Raw genomic sequence first — 26,727 nt, 5'->3', positions numbered from 1 at the left:
ATAGTTATGTAAACACAATACCAAGGCAACATTAAAAAGAAGCATAGAAAAGATAATATTGCCTTTTTGGGTTCCATGCTTATAAATGGCAGTATTTTTACAACTGTAGCGCAGCCATACCTGTAAACCAGGAGAGCACAGAGCTGGAAAAACTCTTTCCAGAACTGTTGTGATTTTTGTGACAATAGATGCATCGGGGAGGAAGTTTTTAACTGAACTGCCCGAAGTGCTGCTTTCAAACCCTCCAATTTCTCCCACAGTTCATTCCCCAAAGAGCACTGCTAACATCTCATTACAAGGAAAGATGAGAGTCAGAGAGAAACTCTGCTTTCTGTAAGATCCCACACTGCTCTCCCAATGGATAAAACTCCAACCCTATTGAAACACAAAGTTGTTGAAAACTGTGCAGCTTGTTGACAAATAAAGGGAAATTAAACATTTATAAAATAAGCTATTGATGGATGTTAACATTGTGTAAAAGATATTGGAGAATATGAGAGAAGGGGAGAAAATCAACATTTTGAGTCTCAGAAAAAAACCTTAATAATTTTTATTTTATGCAACTACATAAAACCACAGTGTCTTGTGGATCTAGTCACCCTCCTTGAATCTCTTCCTATTTTACATTATAACCATCAATGTCAATGTATTTTACTGACATATTATGTGACCAAGAGCAAATAGTAAGAAAGAGACAGAAATGTTGACCTGTTCTTCTTTTCTAAGTAGATCAAGGTCAGTCAGACTGGACAAAGGAACTTTTTGAATCTCAAATCCTGCTGCAGATTCTTAGTTGGTCTTACATCTGGAGTTTAACTGGCCTACCCCAACACCTGAAACTAAGCTGTTACATTTCAGCTTCGTTTATGGTTGTAGTCCCACTGAAAAATGAATCTCTGCCCCAATCTCCAGTCCTTCACAGCCTCTAGATTTTTAATTAGATCATCCTGTATGGTCAGTTCTGAACAGCATCTCTGTTCCTTCTAAAGACAAGTTTCTCCGCAACATGATACTTCTGCCACCATGTTTCACTGATGTGATGCTGAGTTCAGGGTGATGGAGTGTTTTTCCCTCCACAAATAACTTTTTGCATGGAGGCTAAAGCATTTAATTTTGGTCCCACCTGAACAGAACACCTTTTTTCAGAGTTTTTTTGGACTATAGTCCAAATGTGGTGCCTAATTTCTGGTGAGTGTTTAACTTTCTGGATGACGTCTGTAATGACCTCACCTTCCCCCAAGTCCTTGGATATGGAGACTGAATGAAGTAGATACTTAAGGGGCTCTGTCCAACATCCAACAATACCCTCAGTGCTGGTCCTTTCTAAGTTACTGGACGATTTCACAGAACTTCTCAGAATTCATCAAACCCCTGGGTTGTTGAATATCAAACTAAGGAGGGCTAAAAGTTAATCCATTCTGAATTTTTAAGCATTTCATTTGTAAATATTTTTAAAAACCTGTGTATATTTTATCCTTCTATTTCACAAATATGCACTAATTAGTGGTTTTTATTTGTAAACCTTAATAAAATACAAAGAAATAAAATGAGATAAAATGTGAAACAGGTTTGAGTGGTATGGATAACATTGCAAGGAGTAACAGCAAAGTAAACATCCTAATATTGCTAGTGCCATCTGTGAAATAGACTGAAATTAACTGAGCAGAAATGGGGAACAGTGAATCCTTATGAGTCATACCAAAATCTGTGTAACTCACCTCATAGGTTCCTCCAAACAGAGACATAAAGTTGCTGAGCTGAACAGCACACAAACTGCCGATGTGCACAAAGGGACTCTGACAGGAGGAAACAGAAGTCGTGAGACAGACGTAATCACTTCAGGTTAAGCACCACTTTACTCCCCCTCCCCATTTACTCTAGTTCCCTTTTGCGGGCTTGCGGGGGTTTTTTGAAAAAAAACCATTCAAAGCGTAACTGAAGGGATTAAAAGTGAGAGAACTAGAAGGGGGAGCACAGATAAAGAGGAGGAAGAGGTCCGTGCTGAATCAAAACTACAGATGCTGCTGCAGTGGTGCGTAAGCAAAAGACCCTCAGGGGTTTCTGTGTACATGTGTGTTTTAGCATTTCTCACCTTGTAAGGTCCATTTTTCCAACAAATACTACATTGTGAGGACCCACTACTTATTATGGGGCCTCATAAGAAGAAGTACCGTTGCTGGGTTACAGAGTAGGTTTAGGACTAAGGTGTAAATTGATTTCAGGTTTAGGGTGATTCATAGAAATGAATGGAAGTCAATGCATAGTCCTGATGAAGATTTAATATTTGTCTTTACGTGAGGGAATAAAGATTTCTGATGAGCCATTTTTTTAACAGTGGATATGTGTATTCCTGAAATGCAAATGCAAATCCATAACTGCACATATGAATAATTCTGAATAACTATAAAGCTGCAGCTGTACATTCCTCAACATGAGTAAGAGCGGCCTTTAGACCTACAAGTCGTGCACTGCAACGAGTGAGTCAGTGATTCGCAAAGTTGCCAGCTTGTGCAGTGTGGGTCAGTGTGTGCTGTCCCTACGTTGTTCATTGGCCTGTTTGTGTTCGAATCACAAATTGATGCAGGCATTATGGGAGGGTGTGGGATGATTATTGGTGCTGCTGCGTGTGTGTGTGTGCATGGGTGTGTGCGCGTGTGTGTGTTACCTCCTTGCCCAGCGGCATGCCACTGCCCAGGACGGAGATCAGACCAATGACTTTGGCCACTAACATTTTGAAAGTGAGAAACTCCTTCAGCACCACCCCTCGCAGGATGGTCTTCATCTCAGGAATGCCTGAACCTGCAGAACAGAAGACGAGTGATGAGCAGCTGACATTTCAGTCAGAGCTGATTCATGACTTTAAATATTTATGACAGAACTGCAGAATATTAACACATTTCTAACACGTTTTCTTCATTTATCAAGGCAACATGCCAGGGTCGCTGGAAGTGCAGAGTTTCCCCCAGAAAACTTGCTAAGCCCAGTGGTCAGGGCGTCGAGGCGGCCCACCGGTGGTCCACCGTGTTTTGTATTAAAAGATGTTAAGTTGACAGGAAATGTAAAAGTATTACTGTGCAATTCTGTTACGGGAAAAAATCTCCAGTGAAATGCTATTTAAACCCACAACTAGTCTAAAAACAACAAATTTGCACTTCTGTTTAATCCAAATTAAGTCAGCGGCTCCATCAGGCCCCCAAGAGCTTCAGGGGCCCCATAAATGCTAATATATTAAAACAGACCACAGATACAAATGTTAACATTTGTTTATTGAGATTATCAATGCTGTTAAATTTTATTCAATTGTTTAGGCATACATACATTTAATTATTTTAAATTGTTTAATATTTAAATACAAGATTTTAAAGAGCTGGCAAGTTTACTTTGTAAAACTTCAAAGAACAATATTCATAGTTAGATTGTTTTGTTACCATAGCAACAATCTGATGCTGTGAGTTTAATCTTTGAATTTACAAATCCAATTTAGTAAACTGCGATGATAACTTATTGCTTTTTAGGCTGGCCAATTAAACTACTCCCTTCTCCCATATTTCACTAAATCTAACACAGAAGCTGTTAGAGGTGCTGATATTTTTAGCAACAAAAGGGGCCCCTAAATCAAATTCTGCTCAAGGCCTCATGGAGCCTTGGACCGGCGCTGCATGATGAGGTAATCTGCTGCACTACGCAGAGATGCGCAACAAGCAGGAGATTTAATTCAATGCTGCTAATGTGGCTTTAGTAGCTCTTCCATTTCGTGTCTGTTGAGTTTTTAATCGTCACAGAAACTATTCTGGTTGGTCGAGTCTATGTGACTCGACCGTGTCTGACGGTCACGAGTTTCTCAGATCTCCGTGCGGCCGCGTGTATTAACTCTAACTAGACAACGCATTTGATATGGTTTGATGCATCGTGTAACAGGAAAAATAATACTAAAAATAATAATAAAATAATATAAAATCAGCGTTAAATGTGACTCCGAGGAGAGCGTTAAAGCTCCTCACCGGGCTGAACCTGTATGATGAGGTTAGCGCTGCTCGTTATCCACAAACGCTCCGGCCAAACGGGACCACAGACATAAACTTTACAGGGAAGACAGACACAGAGCCACATGCTGGACAGCGTGTTGAGATGTAAACACTGCATATAATTTTTTGTTCACAAAGATAAATCATTCTCACCGCTCCACAACGCGCCTCTGAATTCGCTACAACTTATTCCTATGGTTCACATTGAGCTGCGCAACCAGAGCTAACGCGGCAAGTTTTAAAACTCTTACCTAGAGTTCTCCAAAGGATCATAATTCCTTGCAGTAAGTCGATGTAAATATCCATACAGGTCACTCAGCCTGTCTCCAGTTTGAGTGAAAGGATGCACGCGCGATTCCGCTGAGGTAAAGCAGCGGCAGCGCGCGAGGCAAAGCGCAGAGGCAAAGCGCAGAGGCAAAGCGCAGAGGCACCAGCTGTGTGATTGGTCCACGCGCTGTCGGGTCTAAATGCATAAACTATAAACCTATCTATTATAAACCTATCCTTAAGGTTAAATCTGCTCAGCTAGTGAAATGCTAAGAGCAAAAGAGACGCTTGCAGCCTGGCTTTAAAAAAAACAAAACAAAAAAAAGATATTTGTTTTCTTTTCTTTTCTCTTAATTTTCCTAGAAACGTAAACAATTAACACTTAGCCTGGCGGCGGGGATAATAAAGCATGGCGGGCCGCCAGGCTTATAATACACTGGAGGAAACCCTGAAGTGGGCTGTTAGGGTGACTGGGACCCATCATTAGTTTGTGGTTGTCACACTACAAACACAAACCTGACCCATACAAATGAATGCATAACTTTGGAGTCAAAGTCCAGACCGAAGTCTGAGACGAGACCTGAAACTGTTCAGACACGCTTCAGTCAATGCGACTGAGCTTGAGAAAAGAATGGGTCTCTCTAGCTCACCAGCTTTGATTTAGGAGTCTTTTGACAACATATTTATACCTCTGGCTCCACTCTCCCATCCGTGTATTCCTCTACAGAGGAGTGGAGGAAAAAAACTGACCAAATTTGTGCTGGATAAGCCTTCAGACTTTTAGGAGTGCACCCATTAGTTTAGCCTCTGTTAGCGACAGTCAAGTCTCCTCCTTACCTGCCGGAGTGTACTTACATACTGTGCTGCGCTGCATTCAAATAAACCAAACCTCAATGCCAGGGAGTACTGATGTATTGTATTCAGGACACTAATGGGGGATTTACTGTTCTTTCCCAAACTTGTAGAGAAACAGAGAGGGCTATCTAGGGAAGGAATGTGAGGTTTACTGAGAGAAGGTTTTTACTTTCTGGTCAGAGGTTTCCAGTTCCGTCATTGTGAATATTAATGTTAAAAAAAAGCTCAATAATGCATTTTAACAATGCTTTCATTAATACACAACAAAAAAATCTGATTTATTTTAAAAAGACTTGCTTTATTCATTTAAAAAAAACTGTCTTTAGGCTGCAATTATCATTTAATCATCTAAAAATAATTGGCACATTCTGCAAATTTTTCATTTAACTACTGAAGCCCTTTCATTCAATACCAGAAAAACATTAAAATATGCTAATAAATAAATAATTCAATTCCGTTTGAATTAAACTTAGCATTTTTCTAGTGCTATGTGTGATCACTTGCTGCAAAGGATGCATCTGCAACCACAAAAAATACTTCTAACAATAAGGAGGGGGCAGCATTATGCTGAGGGACAGCATCATTGCCAGTGGTACTGCTGCACTGTTCAGAGCTGAGGAAACAATGACTGAAGGCTAATTCCAAATTCATGGATGTTTCAAAAGGAGCATAATCTAAGACATCCATTAATTCTAGTCTGAAAAGATGAGGACTCATGGGATTTGCCATTTCTAATAAGAGTCTCAAATGGTTGCTAGTTGATGGCAACATAATGCTCAATGATCCAACTTCCTAAGGGACATCTATCCAAATGTTCGTGGAGGTGTTTTTCTCTTTTACTCTCTCTGTAAATGACAGAAAACTAACAATACAATCCAGCTTCTACACAAAGTTCTTGGTTTAAAAAAAATTTCATCATGACTGGAAAAGTTTCAAAGTCTTAAAACTGATTGACTTGTGACGTTTTGGTCAAATATAAATGTAATAAGAAGAAAAGCTACACCTTCAAATAGTGGTAAATAAATGCATTGTGTGTTTCTGTTTTGAAAGGCCTGAACAGCCGTCCTGTCTTGTTTGTGTGTCCGTCTGTGTGTGTGTCATACCAACACCCTGGGGAGCGAGGATCTGTATGAAGCCGGCAGATAAGGTGATAAGGACCACAGGGCAGGCGACCCAGGCCAGGTACTGCAGGAACACGTTACTGTCCAGACTACCATACATCCACTTCTGTGCTGTTGAAACATACATAGGTAAAGCCAACAGGTGTGTAAAAAACAACAAAATCAGAGCAGCAGCACAGACACAGGAGGGAGGTTCTATATTCATGCAGGGTTAGACTGTGTGGGAGAAACAGGCCTATTGGTTTACTTAACAACAAGCAGGTTGAATCCAGTTCAGCACCAACCATAAACAAACAGATCTCTGTTAGTTTATTTTACCTTTACTTAATTTAGAAGTTCATTTTAATTAGATAATATCCTGTTAGATTTCAAACTAGGTCTACAATCTTACCTCATTTTCTAGTGTTTATCCACATAAACCTCCCATTATCCATCCTGACGTTTATGACTAATCGAATATTTCTGCTCACTTACCTTTGACTTCTCCTAATTTTATCGGGTTTATCTTTTATGAACTTATCCTATGATGCAGTATCACAACAAGATACGCCCAATCACATTTATCAGTACATTCTTATCCTAGGCATCAACTTCCATTGGGTTTTGAAAAGGCTCCAGAGTAACTACAATATTCTACAAACTCTTTATTTCACATCACGTAACCATGATGGATATGAGTTTTGATCCAGGTGAGAGACTGCCTTATTCAAAGTGATCCAGACACTAATTTCCATCACCCTTAAGACTACTCCTGTTACTTACTCAGCAATAAAGTGAGAGGCTTGCAACATATTCCAAAGTGAAGATGACTTGTGTTGGCAGGCCTGAAATTGTTCTCTATTAGGCAAAAAGTAAAATCTAAGTCTTTCAAATTGGTTGTCAAGCCTCAACATATTGATCACAGACATTCGAGTTTAACAAGAACTTTAAATACGACAAGTAGAGCATTTTGCTGATAAAAGCCTCCTCTACTCCCTCACCTTTTAGGCAGAGAGCAATGCCGATGTCTACCACCCAGCTGATGATGCCTGTTACCAGTCCAAGCAGGATCAGGAAGATCCATTCCTCTCTGACTAGTGAGATCAGGAATTTTTGGCAGCGAACTGTGCAACCTGCAGGAAGACAACAGAACATGTTAGTTGAGGGGCATTACCCAGATGAGAGCCGTGTTTCAGTCCAGGAATTAGTTGATATTGAAAAGCACATTCCCAAAAACTAAGTCAAACTGTACCTGCATTTGGAGTGTTAAAAACAGCTGTGTACTGAACTGATGAAGAATTAGTTTGTATTCATCAGGCAGACATTACCTGACCTCCCTGCTGGTCATGCATATTTCCATGATTAGTTAGTTTTCCACCATATAAAGCTAAGAATGTGCTTGTGGCCTGACAAAATGTGAAAAGTTCAAGGAGTGTGAGCATTTTTGCCAGGCTTGATGGTTTAAGACAGTTAAGACAGTTAAATATGCTGCACCCAACTAACTCAGTTCTGGTACAATGTATAACAGAAATACTAATCATGACCAATTGCTGGAGCTGAACATTAGCTTGATTGTGAAATGGAGCAGTCTCATTAGCATGTGCTCACACAGTAGGATTTATACATTTCTCCACGGCAGGGAAAAAACATGACATTTAGAAAAATGTTGCCGCATCTTTTAGCAGGTTTTCACTTATCTAAAGAAAAAAAGAACCTTCATACTCCCCTCAGAAGAAGAAGATAGCAAAATCAATAGTGTGAGTGCAGCAGTATTCATAATTTATTACAGCTATCGCTCCTTTTTCTCTCTGAGCCAAAGAACTCTGCTTAAATGCCACTACTCTGCAACCATTTGCTCTGTGATCATGAATGGAAAATTTTAATGCTTTTGTCAATGCTTTTCAATCAGATAAGATAAAAAGTCAATTTGATTCTAACAAACTGGACTTTTACCATCTTGTTACTTTCCTATAATAACATTCATGGTGCATTCATTCAGTCAAATGCAAAGGATGCAGCAAAACTGCACACCACAATGAAAAAACACTAAATGATGATGTTCTTGGTGAAAATTGAACATCATTCTGATCAGCACCTCTCCTCTCAGGGGTTAGCACCTCAGCCAATATCATCAACATCAGTTTTATGCATTAAATTAGTAATCCTTTGTGGGGATACTGCTTGCATGGAAATTATGATGACAATGAATTGATTGTGCAACTCTGTTATTAAGCGATGCAAAATAACCAAATAAACCTTGCTGTTCATTTGTTTCATTTAACAAAGAGAAGAGCTTTCATTAATGAATGGTGATTATTTTCTTGTCCAATCTGGGGAACTTCAAACTCTTTGCGGAGCTGCTGGGGTTGTCATGGGAGCTTGGTTCTCCGGTCCACAAGCCTTAAGAAGGCCTGCTGCTCGGCACCCGGACATATTTGATATTTTTAAAGGACCATTTTGATCTTGCATAACCAAACTAAGAATCGTGACCATATTCTGTCAGAAAGTTGGACGTGGTTCCAGTGCAGATTGGACTCCGTCAGAGTTCTTCTTTGTTCTGTTTGTGGCGGTCCTAACTTGCTGAAGGAAATGACTGAAGCACCATAGGATGCCCCATTTTGAAATGTATAAATAATTTTTAAGGAATGTTTTCTTATTTTCTGAGTGTAAATCAGAAAATAATTTTTTTTTTTTTTTATTAATCAGAAGTTAATAAAAAAAAAACAGCATAAAAAAACATTTGAAGGTCCTGTGCATGCAGTCATTCTGATGGTAGAGAAGGGAAAATACAGCCGTTGAAGGGGTGAATGGGCTGATACTGCAGGGATTGGAAAGAAAACCACATGCACACATTCTCCAATTAACACCATGAGCTGTGAACTGAGGCAAAAGCTGTTAAAAACGCTTCCACTATCACAGAGTTTTGCCTGTGCTTTCCATCACTCCATCTCCAATTTTGTGACAGATCAGAGGAACAGGCCTTGTACATGAGTATATTTAGCTTTATGTGTTATGTGAGTGCATGTGTGCACACTTGTGCGTCATCTCACCCACGGGCCGTCTGTGTTCCTACACCCCTTCTGTCATCCAGTCAATGTAAGAATAGTGTGTGTGCGTGTGTGTGTGTGCGCGTGTGTGTGTGTGCGTGTGTGTGTCAGCATGCACACATGCAGGCATGACTTCCTTGTGCTTCTGGGCAGAGTGTCTATGTGCCTTTACAACATCAAGTGTAATTTGGGCTGTTTGGATGTTTAAATTCATTAGCTTACGGTCCTTGATGGCTTTTCCGCACAGGCACAGAATCACAGCGGTCCTACAGACTAGTTGCTGCCTTTATTCTTCATGGCATGCAATAAGCAGCATGCTCCTTCCCAGTTACTCTTATTGCCAGAGTCATCCCATGTATCCTCCCCCGATCCCTTCATCCATCTTTTAATCACATTCAACCTCTGGCTTGGCTTCTAAGCTCCACATCTCCTTCTCTTTCTCTTGCAGGTCTGATTTGAAACTCTTAACTCCTCTTTTATGCTGTCTTTCCTTTCTCTGCACTCCTTCCTTCTTTTCCTTTTTTAGTCTTACATGTGCACTTGCTCAATCTCTCCTCACCAAGAGACATAGTGCCCACAAACCTGCTGAGACTAATTTAGGTTGCCTTGGATACACAATGCATCAAGCTCCTCTATCTGACATTAGGGAACTGCACTAGAGAGCGGCCTACGTCACTCCCGTCTATATATTTTTTTGTCAAATTAAAAAACTATGGCTGGACTGAAACATCTCCAATCAAACAATTGCTAATGATTTATCTTTATTTAATGCGGCATGTAAACATCTGCACCTACAATAGGTCTTTGCAACAACAGCAGACTGCGTTTGCATGACCTTTAGGCAGAACAAAACCATTTTGGAAACCAACACTGGTCCCATTCTGCTTTGATTTTACTGTGAAAATGAGGAGAATAGAAAAGCAGAGTGAACACACACCTCTGAAGACCAACACTACCGGTGCAGATTCCTCATTACTGCTTCCACTGAAAACCCAATTATTCAAATCAGCCCTTCATGTATTATGCAAGGTGACAGCCTTCTAAGGGTGTAAAAGGCCTAAAAGGCTGACCATTAATACACCAATTTTGCTCGGTCATGGCAATGAGGCATGCTCCCTCTTCGTGTCTATGTGGCTCCACATTCATTATGGAGCTTCATGCATGAGGCAGAGATTCAATTAGAAACGGCTCGCTGTGTTTAAAACCACCTGCTTAATTAGATCAGGAGGAGCATAGATAGACAAACGCCACCGTTTGGATCATTTGAGTTTTAAATGCCAATGCTGACTGATACAGGATGGATTCAACTGAAACTGATGCTTGGCGCCAATATACTCACACGTGCACACGCGCACACACACCCACGCAAGCACACGCACGCACACACACACACACGCACACACATAAGTTAAAGATTTTTCATAAATTGTCAAATTATCTTCAGGATTTTTACAAATATTGTCCTTTCCGAGTTGCATCAGATTTTAAATTAACCAAGTACAAGTAAAAAAAGAAGAAGCAGTTCAAAATAAAAGAGCTGCAAAACTAAAAGAAGTTTGGATTGCCTAGTGCTCATGGATAAACATGCACTTCTATTCAGATCATTTTTGAGCACATCTGTGTTTCACTCAAAAATAAATAGTTTTTTACTGCAGCCTTATCGGGGAAGATAATGTGATGCTAATAAAATGTCCACAAGCAAAAGAAGAAAGCCAAAGATCTCATCAGAATGTTCAGAATGTATCATTTTTTGTACGCTTGCTTAAAATTTTAAAAAGTAGATCTCTTCTGCATGTATTTTTTGTCTTTTTCTGCTCATGATCTGACCAGCCGTTTCTGTCGTCTGCAAAACCCGCATGCTCAAAAACATCTAAGCTCCACACGATTCTAGATGTGCCTAGTGGGTCGCTACGGATGACAAAATTTACATCATACGGTCTTCGTGTTCCAATAAACAGTAGCAGCTCAACATAAAGATTTGAATGAGATTTTAGAAATGACAAGCATGGATTGGTTTGTAAGTATTCTATAAAAGCTCTTGCTACAAGAACCCAGATTGGTTCAGAGAGTTTGCCTCTTTAAAGATTCCTCCAGACCTAGCTCATCCTAAATAAAGCAAAGAATCAATGCAATTTCAGTGAAAAATAAACTAATTCTGTAAGCGAGTCAATGCAGAACAGGGGAAAAAATAAATAAACAAGAATGGAGATTACTAAATAATGGAAAGAGCTTACGAAACAAATTGGTCCCTAAGGACAACAAAGAAATGTCCTCAGAGAAATAAAGATACAAAAACAAATATGAATCTGTAAATTTTTGTTCTGCTACTTAATGAGACCATCGTCATTCCTGTGAACCCTGCAACTGTAACATCTCCATCTCTCCCATCTCGTTCTCCCGACTCGTCTATTCATTAATCCCTCTATCCATTCCTCCTCCGCTCCCTCTTTCGTGTTGATGTGTTCTCTATGCTAATAAGATGAAAAGGGAGGGGATGCTTATGTAAATGTTCTGTAGCAGCCACTGCGTCGGCCCCCAGCGAGCAGCCAAAGCGTCTCGTCTCGCGCTCAATCACTCGCCGAGTAACGACTGTTGTGGCACCAGTCTTATGGCTGCAGAACAATGTCTGCTTAATGAGGTGGAATGGTGTGTCTGCACGGACACACATGCACCACCAGACCGGAGGCAGGGACAAATCCGCCACCTTATTATGATACATAAACAGCTTGGGTGTCCTTTCTTAATTGCAGGCTTTAGGGTGTGTGTTTAAGTCGTCTATAGGAGGGCAACATTAAACCTACGTACCAAACCAGGTCGTCTTTCCTCAATTTAAAGCTTAAGCAGAGCAAGGATGACTAATGCCTTGCAATACATATTAAAGATGCTTTCAAGAAGTAAACAGTTTCTGCTCTGGATCCAAAATCTCATTAAAGGAGGATTATCACATGCTAAACACCAAATGCTATAATCGAAGTTTCCTTCATTTTGCTTGTTAAGGAGCGCCTTAACACTTCTGCATAACTTTGAATTTTTAATACTTGTAATGATTAATATTTGCTTTTGTGACTTATACTCTCATGAGAAAAATCTGTCTCCAAAAATACAAGTTTGTTGCACTGGAGGAAATGTGGCTTTGAGATGTTTTTCTATTCAATCACTTCTGAGGTGATGGCAGAGATGACACAGTCAGCATGAAAACCTGCTGGTCCAACCGTTAATGTTACAGCGGTTATAGTCTGAAACTGTACCATAATGTCTTCAAACCAGAGAAAGTTTGCTACGTTCACAGATATTCAATAAATAATGCTTATGAGGCATATCTCAATAAAGGATTAATCACACAGAGTAACAACAGCTGAGAGGCCTCGTCTCCTAAAAATCGATTAATGATTTAGTGGTGATTGTACTGCAGAACATAAATACTTTAAAACCTTCAAATATTACTTTGAATAAAGAATTTTCTCCCTCTTTTGCCATAGGCGGCTGTTAAAATATGACGTAAACTTTAGAAAGGTTTTCTAGCCTGTGTTCGCTCAAAGTTTTATTTATGTCCTTTAACATCTCAGAGTCTACCACATTGACATTTCATGTCTGTCAAGTAGGACAAAATTAATGCTTAGGAATGGAGTTTGATTACAAATTGATTCAACTATTGATGAGCACAATTATCCTGTCTCCAAACAAAAAGAGCAATAAGCACAGCACCAGTAGAGTGCTACTCTGCTATTTCACATTAAATTGTTGCCCACATGCAGCTGCAGTGTTATTGATCTTTGTGTGCAGTGTGCGAATGTTTATAAAACGCAATAAAGTAAGCTTAATTTGAATGTCCTTGGCTGCTGAGCAATACAACCAACTTAAAGCTGAGATTTACAGCAGATAACAGGAACTGATCAATGAATTTGTTGTCAAGGTTGTGGATGCCATTATCAGTTAAACAATTGGGCAATGTACTTTGGGAGTGATCCGAACTATGGAAATATTATTTTAGTTGACCAAACTAGGCCTTGAGCATTGTTACAGTTATTTGTAATCACCCCATTAATCCTACATAGCTCATGACCAATGTGCTTCAATAACTATAAAATGGAGGTCTGTCGGTTTAGGTTAGCAGTCAAGTCTTTGTGTGTTTGCAGTTAAGCCATAATCTGTTTCCAGGTATCTGCTTGAACTTTTCAAACTCTTAAAGTACAAAGATTTAACTGCAAACAGATGGTCTCTATTTACTAATTAGGTTACTTCTGAAGGTATTTTGTTACACTTGTTTTGATGAAGGGGTATATGAATAAAGGGGCTTAATACGACTCATTACTGCATCTCAGTTTCTTTTTACATTCAGAGCTGGAGCTCTGAATTTCCTTTAAGTCATTGATTAATTTTTAACCGTCAGTCCCACATAAACACAAAATCAATACAATGGCCCTTACACCACCCTTAATGAATGCATTAGGGTCTTTTTTCCATCTTTCCATGAAGTCACTTTTCTTCTGTCTCCTCCAAGTCTACGAAAATGACTATAACAACCATCTTCACCCTGACCCTTTGATTTCTGAGGCTGCCTTCTCTCCAGGGGTGGTGATTTACTAAAGATCAATAACTAGAAAGTAAAAAGGCACAGATCAACTATATGCAGTTGCCAATTAATTTTATTGCATGTTTGCAGTTATTTTAATTTACAGTTTTCAAGTTGTTATGATTAGAAGATGAATCACTGAAACAAACTCACTCTTGCTGCTGCAAACAGAATGTGAACGTAGAGCACTCTTCAGTAAAGTGCTGTACAAATGCAAGCTATTTGCCATTTACTGTAATTGGAGTTCATTGTCTTGTACAAGATAGGAACTTAGAGAAGAGTAAACTGATTTACAGAAGAGTTCATGCTGGCTCAGCCCTGGTCCGGTGGCATCAATACAAGTCTGTGTTCTTAGTGTGAAAAAATGCATCTTGGACCAATACATTAAAATCTATAATCTGTCAACTTGTCTCCCAGAAATCTAGCCAACAAGCCATATATGATCAGTCTTCCCATAATCTTTCACATTCATCACATTCATCAAGGGTCGTTGAGTCTGAGATGGAGCTCTTGGGTTTTTTGTAGTTTATTTGAGCGTGCAACAGATGGATTTGCAGCTAATCTTGATGGAGTGCAGATAGGTGATGCTCCAACATGTTTCTCCATGTATGGTTGCTATTTTACACTAAGGACTAAATGACTCAGTCATTTAGAAATTGTATTAAAACAGTATTCCAACAATTGGAAAACTGACATTTTCCTTCCTGATGTCAGAAGGAAACTCCATGGAGTACTTGAGATTTTTTAACTATGCAAATGTGGGCAGATTTGTGTAAGTGTAGCTTGAATAATTAAACAATTGCTAATCTCCCTCTTGTGAGTATGACACTTTCAGCGAGATCAAAAATGAAGAAGTTGTTTCATTTCCTGCACTTCAAACCAAAACTCACAGGATGGATTACAGACTCTCCCCAATTCTTTTTTCATTCTCTCTCTTCTGCCCCTCATTTCATCGCCATTCATTTCATCAATCTCCTCTCCAGACTTCTGAAATCAACTCCTCCACTCATCTCTTTACTTCCATTTCCTGTGTTAACTTTTACACCTCTTTCCATTTCAAATCATGCTTTCATTACAGCTTTGCATGCATTCATTTTTCCAGCTTTCTATTTCGCTATAGTTTGCCCTTTTCTTGCCCCACCTTCTCATCACAAACACACACACACTCTCTATTGCAGACTCAGCACTTTGTTCTGCAGCCCACTGCAGACATTGAAGTGTGCTGATTTACACTTTTACAACCTACCGTACCAAGCCTCAGAGCAAAGCTACGGCACACCCACTATCTGCACCATCTTTCAAAAGTGACAGAAAAATGCAGAGCCTATGTATTCACCATGTTCTCTTTGCTCATACATAAAAGAATAAAATAAAAACACATTTGAATTTACAAACTGCACCACATATACGATGATCTAAACAAAACTAATACAAGGAGGGAAAAAAGAAAACACACAAATGCTGGACATGCAGATCATTGCTCAAACATTGGGAAGGTAAAACCACAAACCCCAGAGATTCACCCACCAGCAAGACAATGGCCCAAAACTTACATTCAGGTCTACAATGCTGAATTTAAAAAAAACTGGACTTCTATTAGATCCATTTTAAAACCGAATTGAGGATCTGAATAAAATTTGAAAACTGATGTGCACAGATGCCCCAATTCAATCTGACTCTGGTCAAGTTATTTTATTTTTTTTTTAAAAAGAAGTATAAGCAAAAATTTGCCTCAAGACCTGCAAAGCTGATTGAGACATACTCCAGAAAACCTTCCACTGGTTTTCTCTAGAAAGCTGATTTAGCAAAGTACAGAGTCAGTTAGGCTGAAAACAAAGGCACACCTGAAGTTTTAGACATCTTCATCTTCATAAAAATGTACTACTTTGTGTTAATCTGACATTTAAATTCCAATAAAATACACTGAGGTTTGTGGCTATAACGAAACAAAATGTAAAAAAAAATATATAATTTATGGAGAACGACCAATTTCACAAAGGCTGCAGAGACAAGCCATTGACTTAGTTTACTGCAAAGCCTAACCAGAAGTATTCAGTTCCCCTTTCTTATACAGACAATCATCACATATGTTTGTCAATGGAAAGAGGGACTTTCCATTGACTTCCATTCATTTCTACAGCCTAAACCTTACTCTTATCCTAACCCTAACCACTACATCCCTATCCCTATCCATTACATCCCTAACCCTATGCAAAACTCAATTCATACCTTAGCCCTAACTCTGACCCCTGACCCAAAAACAGGGTTTCCCCTCGTGGGGACCAGGCTCAGGTCCCCACGAGGAGCGACTGGTCCCCACAACGTAGTATATGTCAGGAAAATCGTCCCCACAAGGTATTACAAACAAACGCACACACACACACACACACACACACACACACACACACACACACACACACATCTATATCAAGACATTGTTTCCGACTACACATTAGGCTGGAGGCGAGCAGTAATAAGGCCAGGCTGGTGGAGTTAGTCTTTACTGACACAGCACAAAATAGCAAAGTTAAGCACACTGGGGTATTTTTCCGTTGGTTGTTTATTAATAAGAAGCCAGAAGTTGTAAGTGTATAATGTTGTGTGTTTCACAAAGCTGTTTTGAAACTTTATTGCACTGAGACAATCACTGGAGTTTGAGTCTGCAGAGCTTTTTCTGTTATTAATGGTGGGGGGGATTAAGACGTCACAAAGCACTGGAAACTGAAAGCATTACAGCAGTGCAGAAACGCATAATGACCATTTAGTACATATTATTGACGAAGTAGAACTGCAGCTGCAGTAATGGAGAGGTGAAATTGAGGGTTTGATTTTAGTTGATGAAGGCTGCCTGGGGTAATACATTTTGTTGTTTGTTTACCAGAGATAAAATCCTGGGCTGGGGCCTCCAGAACATACGGGTAGCCTGACCCTGGAGAACAAACAGGCCATATGAAATTGTTTCACAATGCACAGCTTGGGTATGTGCATTTTTTCCTCTTTCCAAGACTCCATTTTTCATTTTATCACTGCAGGAAAAAAAGTTAAGTACATAATGTCATTACTTTGTGATGGATGTAGGCCCTGTTCACATGCAGCAGTTTAACAAATGAACAAGGTAACAGAAAAGAGAGATGGGGCAATGTGGGGAGAACAGGGGCAAGAGATAATGTTATCATTGGTGTCCTTGTGATGCATAATTGTGAGGTTGAAAGAAAGGGACATGCATTCCCTTTTTATTGACAAAAACCTGTAAATGTGGCATGCTTTGGTATTCAGCACTTCTAAGTCAATATTCTTGGAATTGTGCTTCACAGCAAATACACCAGTAAGTGCTTTGGTGGAAAATTGCACAAGCGTGGTTAGATTAAATAGAAAGAATATGAAAAGAAATGTTTAAGTCTTGCCACATATTCCAAATTGGAAATGTGTTGGCCCATCATAAAACAAATTAACAAAACATTCATATTTTTGGTTTAATGCAAGTTCCAGATGTATGAATGATTTTGCAAGTAACTGGAGCACTTATACAAATACTGAAGTATTAGAAAAATCATGCAATCAATGTTATTTTTGTGAATACCTGAACAAATACATGAATAAATGTGAAAGCTGTTTTGATCACCCTCTAGAGGCTGGCTGTGCTCCAGTTCATCACAATATCAGATCGTCACAACACAGTTATTATTGATGCAAAATACATCAAACCTATTACTTGTAAATCTAATGTATGAGGACTTCAAATAAGAGACTCAGACTACATCCCCCTCTGGCATCACAAATATGACAAAATAAATGAAAAGGGTAAAAAGTTTGCACCTTTCAGCCCAGCTTGGAAACAAATCAGTAAGGTATGGGGGGAAAGTGAGTTGTGGACAGGCTCTGGTCTCACTGAGGATTAGAGAGTAATAACTCAAAACATGAGGCTCAAATGGATGGAGCGGAAGGCGCACAGTAACCCTTATGCTTCCGTTTGCACACAGCCTAAGACGAGGGATAAGAAAAACTGATGGATTGTCATCCAAGACGGAAGTGAAGAGAGCTGAGTGGTAAGTGCAAACAAAAAGTGAAGGAGAGGTCAGAGAGGTTGTAAAAAGACCCAAAGTGAGATTAAGATTACTGGGATCAGGAAGATGAAACAAAGATTTAACACAACAAATCAGATTAGCAGGGAAAGGTTACGAAATGAGGCATACAACAGATAAAACAAGTTTGAAACTAGACTTTAAAAAGTTAGCAACAAAGTAACAGCTAAGTTCTTTTACGGCCTTTGACAAATAAGTCTCAGTTTTACGACGAGGAGCTGCTCTGTATAAAGCATGTGCTGATATCACAATCCAAACACATAAAAATTAATCATGGGATTAATAAAACTCTACTCTTTATGGTAGCAGCTGCAGTAAAGCCCATCAACAGCAATGAGGTAAGTGATTTACAGTAACCTCAGCGCCACATTGGAAAACTGCAGTCCCTCTGATCTGTGGCCCAAACTGCACTTCATCAAGGCATTAATTTGTTTTCACTGTAACTCCTGCCAACTGTTGGACTGGGTAATGCTGCAGTTTGAGCTCAACACCATGATACAAAAAAATTTTCCAGAAGTTGCTCTAAAAGCTAAATTAATGTGGTTAAACTTGAAATCAATTATTCCTTCACCATTTTATTATTAAGTTAAAGGAACAATCCATACACCACCCTTCCTCATGGCTGCATGCTCCTTCTTACCCACTCTCCCTCATTATTCACCCTCAGAGTCCTGCATTTTTCAGAGTGTTTCGACAGACTGTGAGGAATTCGACCAGGGTGCAGCATTATTCTTTAAAACAGCTCCCAGTGGCTTTAGAAACTCAATGACTTTGGCGACCCAGTGACTCTCTCTGGTGATGGCTGTTGGGATGGATGGTCTAACCTCTCATTACACCATCAGAAGATTATATATGTTGAAAGTCAGAGTCAAAATGTTGTTTGCAGCACTATGTAATGTAATCAGGATAGGTTTCCTGCAGAATGCCTAAACACAACCGCCTTTGAGGAAACTGAGATTTTGATTGTCCAACAGAATGTTTTCCCAGCAATCTAACCATTCCCCACTTGTGGTCTGCTTTCAGAGTGAACTTGCTTGGACATTCAGCCTTGGCCATGTTGGCAGTTGTTTCTCTTCTTGTTGACTATTTTTCACATAGCTGAATGGTTGATTTATTATTATTTTAGTCCTCTTTAAATCACAAGACTAAACTGATACAATCGTCTCTCTAAAGGCCCCAGACAGTTCTTTCATGACCTTGGTCTCACTTCATCAAGGAGGAGAAAAAAAAAACTAAATTTGAGTACAAACTTGTGTGTATTTTCAACCATTTAAAATGCGTGGGAGTGTTCAAATTTGTTCCTCACCAGAAGTTGTGTTTTAATTATATTTTACAGAAAAATCTAGTTCTTTTTTAACCCAGTTATTGTTGGGTTATTTGAATTTTTCAGTGCTTTTAAAACTAATACTAAATAAAAAAATAGGCTGTGTGTAGTCTCCTAATTTTTATCATGACCAAACAGACATTTTGAACACAAGTTTATTGTGAAAAATAAACAAGCCATGAGAATATTTGCCAACCCTTCTTACAACTGAGTTTTAAAAGAGATCCATAATTAGTTATAACAAAAGATATTCATTGGAGAAACATTTATTTCAGAAGTAAAAACAATACACTACACATGTATAATGCCACATAAAAACTTTGAGGCATTTTGCCGTAATCTAAACGTTTTGTAGGCCGTCTCCATCACCTTGATGTCTCACATTGTTTTTTTAAAGGCTTGAGTTCACTACAATGTACCTGGCATGCCATCCACAGGTAAAAATAAATAACGATCCCAGTTAAAAATACAATAAGAATTAACATTTTTACTATTTATAATTATGCATTTTATGTTTCACAAACGACAACTTTTTCGGTTATTAGGAAAATTACAATATATTTAGGCCAATATGTTCAAGTAGTGGATCCATTTAAGCCTCATCTATGACCCTTTCCTTTAGTAAGAGCTTCCACACCAACAAATGTTACCTCAATCCAGTAGCACAGAGCTAGTGTTTTTTTTTTTTGTTTTTTGTTTTTTTTTTTAGTTTCACATGACGTCTCCATGTGATTAGTCCTGGCTGTAATGAGTGCAATATTCAATACCTATGCCATCCTTAAGATGGTAATAATAAATGTGAGTTAGCGTAGCAGTCAGCAACTTTTCAGTGGACTGACAAACCAGCTGGACCTGGGTCATAACCTGCATAGTAAAGGCAATGTAATAGCAGCTCAAGAGCTCACGCACACACGCACGCACACACACACACACAGACACAGCTCGAGTGGCAGAGGATCAAATATTGAGCAGGTCTGGTCTCCTTGGTTACTTGATATATTAAAGTGAAAGTTCCACCAACTCCGCGTGTATGCGAGTGTCACATGTCCTGTTTCCTGGACTTGGCTGGCGCCTCAATGTGAATGACACTTGAACACCCCCGCCATGCGTCAGCATGGAGCACAACAAACATGCGCCCATCGACAGGACACACGTGGCTTCTGCATAGTGCAGAAAAACTCATTGAATACACATGGCGGAGCTAAATGTGTTCTTCAATCACAGGTCAGGTTAATATTTCAAGACCAGATAATCAACTAAATGCCACTCATGCAAAACAAGGAAAATTGTCCCATGCACTGTGGCACATTTGACATTTATCAGAGCTATGACTTAATAAACCACAAGGTCTTTCATGTGGGAATTTTTTTTAATCAAATGGGTAAAAATGAATACAGAACATCTGGCTTAAAATGAACACAAAACAATCAACTTTATTTTTGATCTACTGTCACAGTCATGAAACAGGAAACCCTCTATCAAGAAAAGAGCTTGCTACATACTTCAGTTTCAAAGTCACAGTTCAGTATGTTTCAATCAACAGAAACAAAAAGTTGCCATTTTAGATCAAACTGGAATTAAGCTTTTTTATTATTAATCTTTTTTAATAAGACCATACAAACATTTAACAATCAGATGTACTTAATGAATCATAAAAGCACAGCTGTATTCTACCCAGTGTTCTGGACTGGTTGATTAATGTAGGCAGTTGGATTTGGACTTTCACTGATTATTCTTCAGTATCAGTGTTTCCATTCACCCTGATGTTGTTTCAGGAGAGTAATTCAATTCTGTTTTTTCTGGTGTCACTTTTAAAGTTGCAAAACAATCTAGCTTTGAGGACTTGGTGTTGCAGATAAACGTTCTGCCTATGTTCAGGTGTTATTATTATTTGATACATGCGTGCACTGAACCAAACTGACTAAAGTTTACAATATGCATGAATATCTATTGTTACACTCCTACCTCCTATTTAAAAACAAGAAACGGTTCTTGCAGTTTTTCTAGTCTTAAGCACACAAAAGAACAACTGTATTCTTCCCTTTTATGCTTTACTAAACAAAAACAAAGCTTGTGATACAGNCAGGGGGTCCCCACTTTTCTAGTTTTTACTACCAAGTGGGCCAAGTGGGAAAAAAAAAGCATGAGGCATGTTAGGAGAGCATCCCACGCTGCTTTAGAGTGGTTTCCCATGTGGGGTACAGCATTTTGGGCCCCACAACACAACCGGGCCCCTCTATGTTGGTGTGCTCCCATGCTCGGGACCCCCATGGTAATAAAAACAAATGCACAAACACACACATCTATATCAAGATATTGTTTCTGACTACACATTAGGGCTGGAGGCGAGCAGTAATAAGGCCAGGCTGATTAGTCTTTACTGACACAGCAAAATAGCAATGTTAAGCACACTGGGGTATTTTTCTGTTGGTTGTTTATTAATAAGAAGCCAGAAGTTGTAAGTGTATAATGTTGTGTGTTTCACAAAGCTGTTTTGAAACTTTATTACTCTGAGACAATCACTGGAGTTTGATTCTGCAGAGCTTTTTCTGTTATTAATGGTGGGGGGGATTAAGACGTCACAAAGCACTGGAAACTGTTTGAAAGCATTATAGCAGTGCAGAAACGCATAATGACCATTTAGTACATATTATCGACGAAGTAGAACTGCAGCTGCAGTAATGGAGAGGTGAAATTGAGGGTTTGATTTTAGTTGATGAAGGCAGCCTGGGGGTATTGCATTTTGTTGTTTGTTTACCAGAGATAAAATCCTGGGCTGGGGCCTCCAGAACATACGGGTAGCCTGACCCTGGAGAACAAACAGACCATATGAAATTGTTTCACAATGCACAGCTTGGGTATGTGCATTTTTTCCTCTTTCCAAGACTCCATTTTTCATTTTATCACTGCAGGAAAAAAAGTTAAGTACATAATGTCATTACTTTGTGATGGATGTAGGCCCTGTTCACATGCAGCAGTTTAACAAATGAACAAGGTAACAGAAAAGAGTGATGGGGCAATGTGGGGAGAACAGGGGCAAGAGATAATGTTATCATTGGTGTCCTTGTGATGCATAATTGTGAGGTTGAAAGAAAGGGACATGCATACGCTTTTTATTGACAAAAACCTGTAAATGTGGCATGCTTTGGTATTCAGCACTTCTAAGTCAATATTCTTGGAATTGTGCTTCACAGCAAATACACCAGTAGGTGTTTTGGTGGAAAATTGCTCAAGTGTGGTTAGATTAAATAGAAAGAATATGAGAAGAAATGTTTAAGTCTTGCCACATATTCCAAATTGGAAATGTGTTGGCCCATCATAAAACAAATGAACAAAACATTCATATTTTTGGTTTAATGCAAGTGCCAGATGTATGAATGATTTTGCAAGTAACTGGAGCACTTATACAAATACTGAAGTAATAGAAAAATCATGCAATCAATGTTATTTTTGTGAATACCTGAACAAATACATGAATAAATGTGAAAGCTGTTTTGATCACCCTCTAGAGGCTGGCTGTGCTCCAGTCCATCACAACGTAATTATTATTGATGTAAAATACACCAAACCTATTACTTGTAAATCTAATGTATGAGGACTTAAAATAGGAGACTCAGACTACGTCTCCCTCCGGCATCACAAATATGACAAAATAAATGAAAAGGGTAAAAAGTTTGCACCTTTCAGCCCAGTCTGGAAACAAATTAGTAAGGTATGGGGGGAAAGTGAGTTGTGGACAGGCTCTGGTTTCAGTTTTTCCATTCACCCTGATGTTGTTTCAGGAGAGTAATTCAATTCTGTTTTTTTCTGGTGGAGCACAATTCTAACAGCTGAACTGCCTCTATGATGGATTGTAGCTTTGTGAACTTATTGTTGCAGATAAACATTCTGCCTGTGTTCTGTTGTTATTATTTGATACATGCGTGCACTGAACCTAAACTGACTACGCCGGACACAGTCTGCATGAATATCTATCGTTACACTCCTACCTCCTATTAAAAAATAAAAAGGGTTCTTGCAGTTTTTCTAGTCTTAAGCACACAAAAGAACAACTGTATTCTTCCCTTTTATGCTTTACTAAACAAAAACAAAGCTTGTGATACAGTACACACCACCATTCAATAGCTTCAGCAGCAGTAACTCAAAGGTGTTTTTAGGAACAACTTGATCAGAGGTTCCGCTTCAGTTCATTGATGTTTGCTGACATTAGTTTCTCTTTAAAACTTTCACCACAACATTTCAATCACACTGCAGTCTACACTTTGCCTGGAACACTACATTTTTCTTTTTGGGCCATTCTCAGATATTTGTAAGAAATTTTTGTCGAGCTTTAGCTGCCACTGGTATGTTCTTGAAAGGTGGATTTTTTTTAATTTTTTTTAAGTGGAATGCCAGGTCTACAAGATAAGACACACAGTGTTACAAGCATCTTCATCAGAATCCTTACACCTCCCACAATTTCCACTGGTACATTCATTTCTGTTTATGTTGATCTTGAGTTTTATGAAACAATTGCTGCTAACACATCGTTTGGTTTATTAGATTGTGGTGTGTAAGCGTTCTCTAGAAGAGAACTCTGAAGTCTCACTGGTTAGCTCTGGCTGCATGTGTGTGTCCTTTGAAAAATGTCTGTACCCAGGCGTTTCATCAGGTGGTTTTCTGGCCTGACATTTTCATCCAGTTCCTATCATTATCAAAGAAGGATAGGTGAAGGAACACGAACAGGAACAAAGCAACAACTACAAGAAAGTGATGAAGGCGAAAAGACAACAAGGACAAAAAAAAAAGAGAGATGGATGAACACGAAAGCATGTGAGCGCCATTGGTCGCTAGGTGCCTGCTGGTCACCATGGCAACATGTGGTGCCATGCTGAGCTCCTGCTGACATCACACCTGTTGAGGCGAAACGTGTGTGCGTGTCATCTTGGAGCCAATTATATGACATATCAGTGCAAGGTGGATTGAAAGTGAGAGAAGGAACGAGTCAAGGGACAGAAAACGAAACGGCAGCTGTGTGGATTTTATCACCTCATGGACACAGCTGCTAACACCGTGTGTTAGAGTGTGTTGCCCCTGGGAGGCTGGGCATGGAAGAGGGGGACAGTGAACAACAAGCCTGAGAAAGGATTCATCATGTAGACTCTCACATGCTTACAAATGATTCTCTCTGCAGCAATGCGGACAAAGGAATGAACATTAAGGGGGGGAAAAAGACAGTTGTCTAGAAGTTTGTTGTTTTTTTTAATGCAGAATCTGCTGGTTTCTGCTGTCAAGATAAGCCAGTTAAATAAAAGAAAGCTTTAACTTACAGGAAAGAACACTTTGGCTCTTTGGAAATGTTTTGAGTCCTCCAGGATCCTTGCAGTCTCGACATGGTACCTGCAGGAGCGCTACCTATCACTCTTATGAAGACAAATCGTTTTACAACTACAGCTGACAAAACTACAAGCAATCCGTCCAGAAAGCAGGTGGTTGCAAAAGATAGCCTAACAAATTATGCATAAATTATGCATTGTGCATATGCATAATAAGTATGAGCTTATTGGACTCCCAGAGTTCATCCCAAAATATTTTACTTTGTACAATTTAACTCAGTGAATGTTTATTCTATATTCTTGCTTACATCTATGAATCAAATATAAAACCAATAAACACAACTAGATCATTGACTCCCAAAGGTCATTATTGCTTGCTAAATAATATGTTCAGCTTCTTGAAATCAACACATTTTGATCACTATATCAACTGTTGCTGCTATTAATTGACTTAATAGTACGGGTGTCATGGTACAGAGCTAAGTGGGCAAAGTTACAGTCTGGTGTGCAACTTTAGTGGTAGCTGGAAGTCCACCTGGTTTGTTTTGGTGTCACTTTTTAATGTTTGCTTTTTAAGGAGTACTGAAGTTCCTTATTCAATTACAAAGTCAATGGAGGAAGAAAAAAGGACCGAAGCGAAGGTTTGTCAGCATTTTTAACATCTTAACTTGCCACAAACAACTTAAAGCCAAATTTAAACACCACTGGTGCAGGAGAAAAATTAGCTGCACACAAGCAGACATTTCGTTCAGACTTTGTGTTGCAGGATTCCCTCTGAGGAGAGGAAAAGATATTCCAACAGCTGAACTGGATTGTATTATATATCAAAACAACTTTGAAGTATTGCAAACATTTTTTATTCTCAAATATTAGTACAGTCTTATTAAAAAACTGAATCTTCATTTTAATTGACAACCTTTACTATTTTCAAATGGTTTTATTGTCACAAAATTTATCCTTTCATCAGTTTTACCCAATTGCCGCAGACAATTCTTTACAGCTATTTAATATACTACAATTATTTGTCTTGTGTCTTTGCCTACAGCTACTTTGGGGTCAGAAGCAGAGGTATGGGAACCACTGTTGTGTAAATAACATTAAGGTTACTGAAAAACAGTGTTATTTAAGCAACAGAAAGAATAGTTGTTTTTCTGCTTTAAAATATCTTAGATCATGTGGCACTTTTTTTGTTCAAGGTTTAATTTAGCACAGTTGTACCTTGAATCCATATTTTTGTTAAAGATCATCATGCCTTAAAACCTCAGGACCTTGACCAACTGATTTTAGTGGCACCTTCTCTTTTACAAGAAAGAAAACAAATTGAAGCTGATGTGGATTTGTCCTGGCAAGTATAATCCTCTCACCAAGACTAAAGAAAGCTTACCTGGGATTTCAATTGTGGCGTCACGGTCAGTTACATTTTATGGCTGCACACTAGAAATGATTTTGTGTACGGACCTATTTTTTCTGGCAGCTTCAGAATTTCATGCCTTCCACTTTTAGAACAAAAGTACAAAAAAGTCACATCTGATTTTCAAACTGAAAGATTTTCTCAGATAGATACTGTCATTCCTTTAAGATTAATGTCTTCCCAAAATGTAGACTAATATCTAAATTCATATACAGTATTTGTGAAGGATCCATTGATGTAGTGTGAACAGGAAAGCTGACAGGATGCTCCTGAATGCCCAGAGATTACACTCAGACACACACAAATAAAATACTCATCCGCAGAGGAAGAGAAGCCCTGCCAGGATCCCACTTCCTCCATGAAGTCCACTTTTCATCTCTGCCAGGGCTCCTCCACCTGCTGCCTCCGTCACAATGCAGTGCTGTAAAGTTCAACGCCGCCCCCTGCTGACCAATACTCACACAGCAACAAGCCTTTCCCCACAGACTGCACCGGCTGGTTGAACAGCCAACAGTTGGTGAAATACCATATGCTCACTCCTGCGGCACTTGTTTTCCTCTTTATGCTCTCCAAATGGAGGCATTGAGGGGGATGAAAATCATTCAGCTTTGCATCTCAGAGTTACTGCCGGGTTTAATGAGGCTAGACTGTTTCAAGGGAAACCTTTCACTTAATAACACAACGAAATGCTTCATTATTTGTGCTTTAAATTAACCAGGGAAAAATTT

The 26,727-nt window shown here is 39.1% G+C and overlaps 1 protein-coding gene across 1 annotated transcript in view; it reads right to left on the bottom strand.

The window, feature by feature from the left end:
• clcn2b (chloride channel, voltage-sensitive 2b) overlaps window positions 1-26,727 on the bottom strand; it is a 149,998-nt gene that overhangs the window by 83,537 nt on the left and 39,734 nt on the right. The window contains exons 3-7 of the mRNA XM_016676632.1: window positions 22,032-22,082; window positions 7,249-7,380; window positions 6,251-6,379; window positions 2,666-2,799; window positions 1,719-1,796 (exon numbers count right to left, since the gene is read on the bottom strand). Coding sequence (XP_016532118.1) covers window positions 1,719-1,796; window positions 2,666-2,799; window positions 6,251-6,379; window positions 7,249-7,380; window positions 22,032-22,082 — 524 coding nt within the window. The remainder of the gene's footprint in view (window positions 1-1,718; window positions 1,797-2,665; window positions 2,800-6,250; window positions 6,380-7,248; window positions 7,381-22,031; window positions 22,083-26,727) is intronic.

This window comes from Poecilia formosa, unplaced genomic scaffold (genome assembly GCF_000485575.1).
Source record: "Poecilia formosa unplaced genomic scaffold, Poecilia_formosa-5.1.2 Scaffold138, whole genome shotgun sequence".
NCBI lineage: Eukaryota > Metazoa > Chordata > Actinopteri > Cyprinodontiformes > Poeciliidae > Poecilia > Poecilia formosa.
Note: the sequence above shows the minus strand (reverse complement) of the source record. Positions and strands in the feature narration are given on the sequence as shown.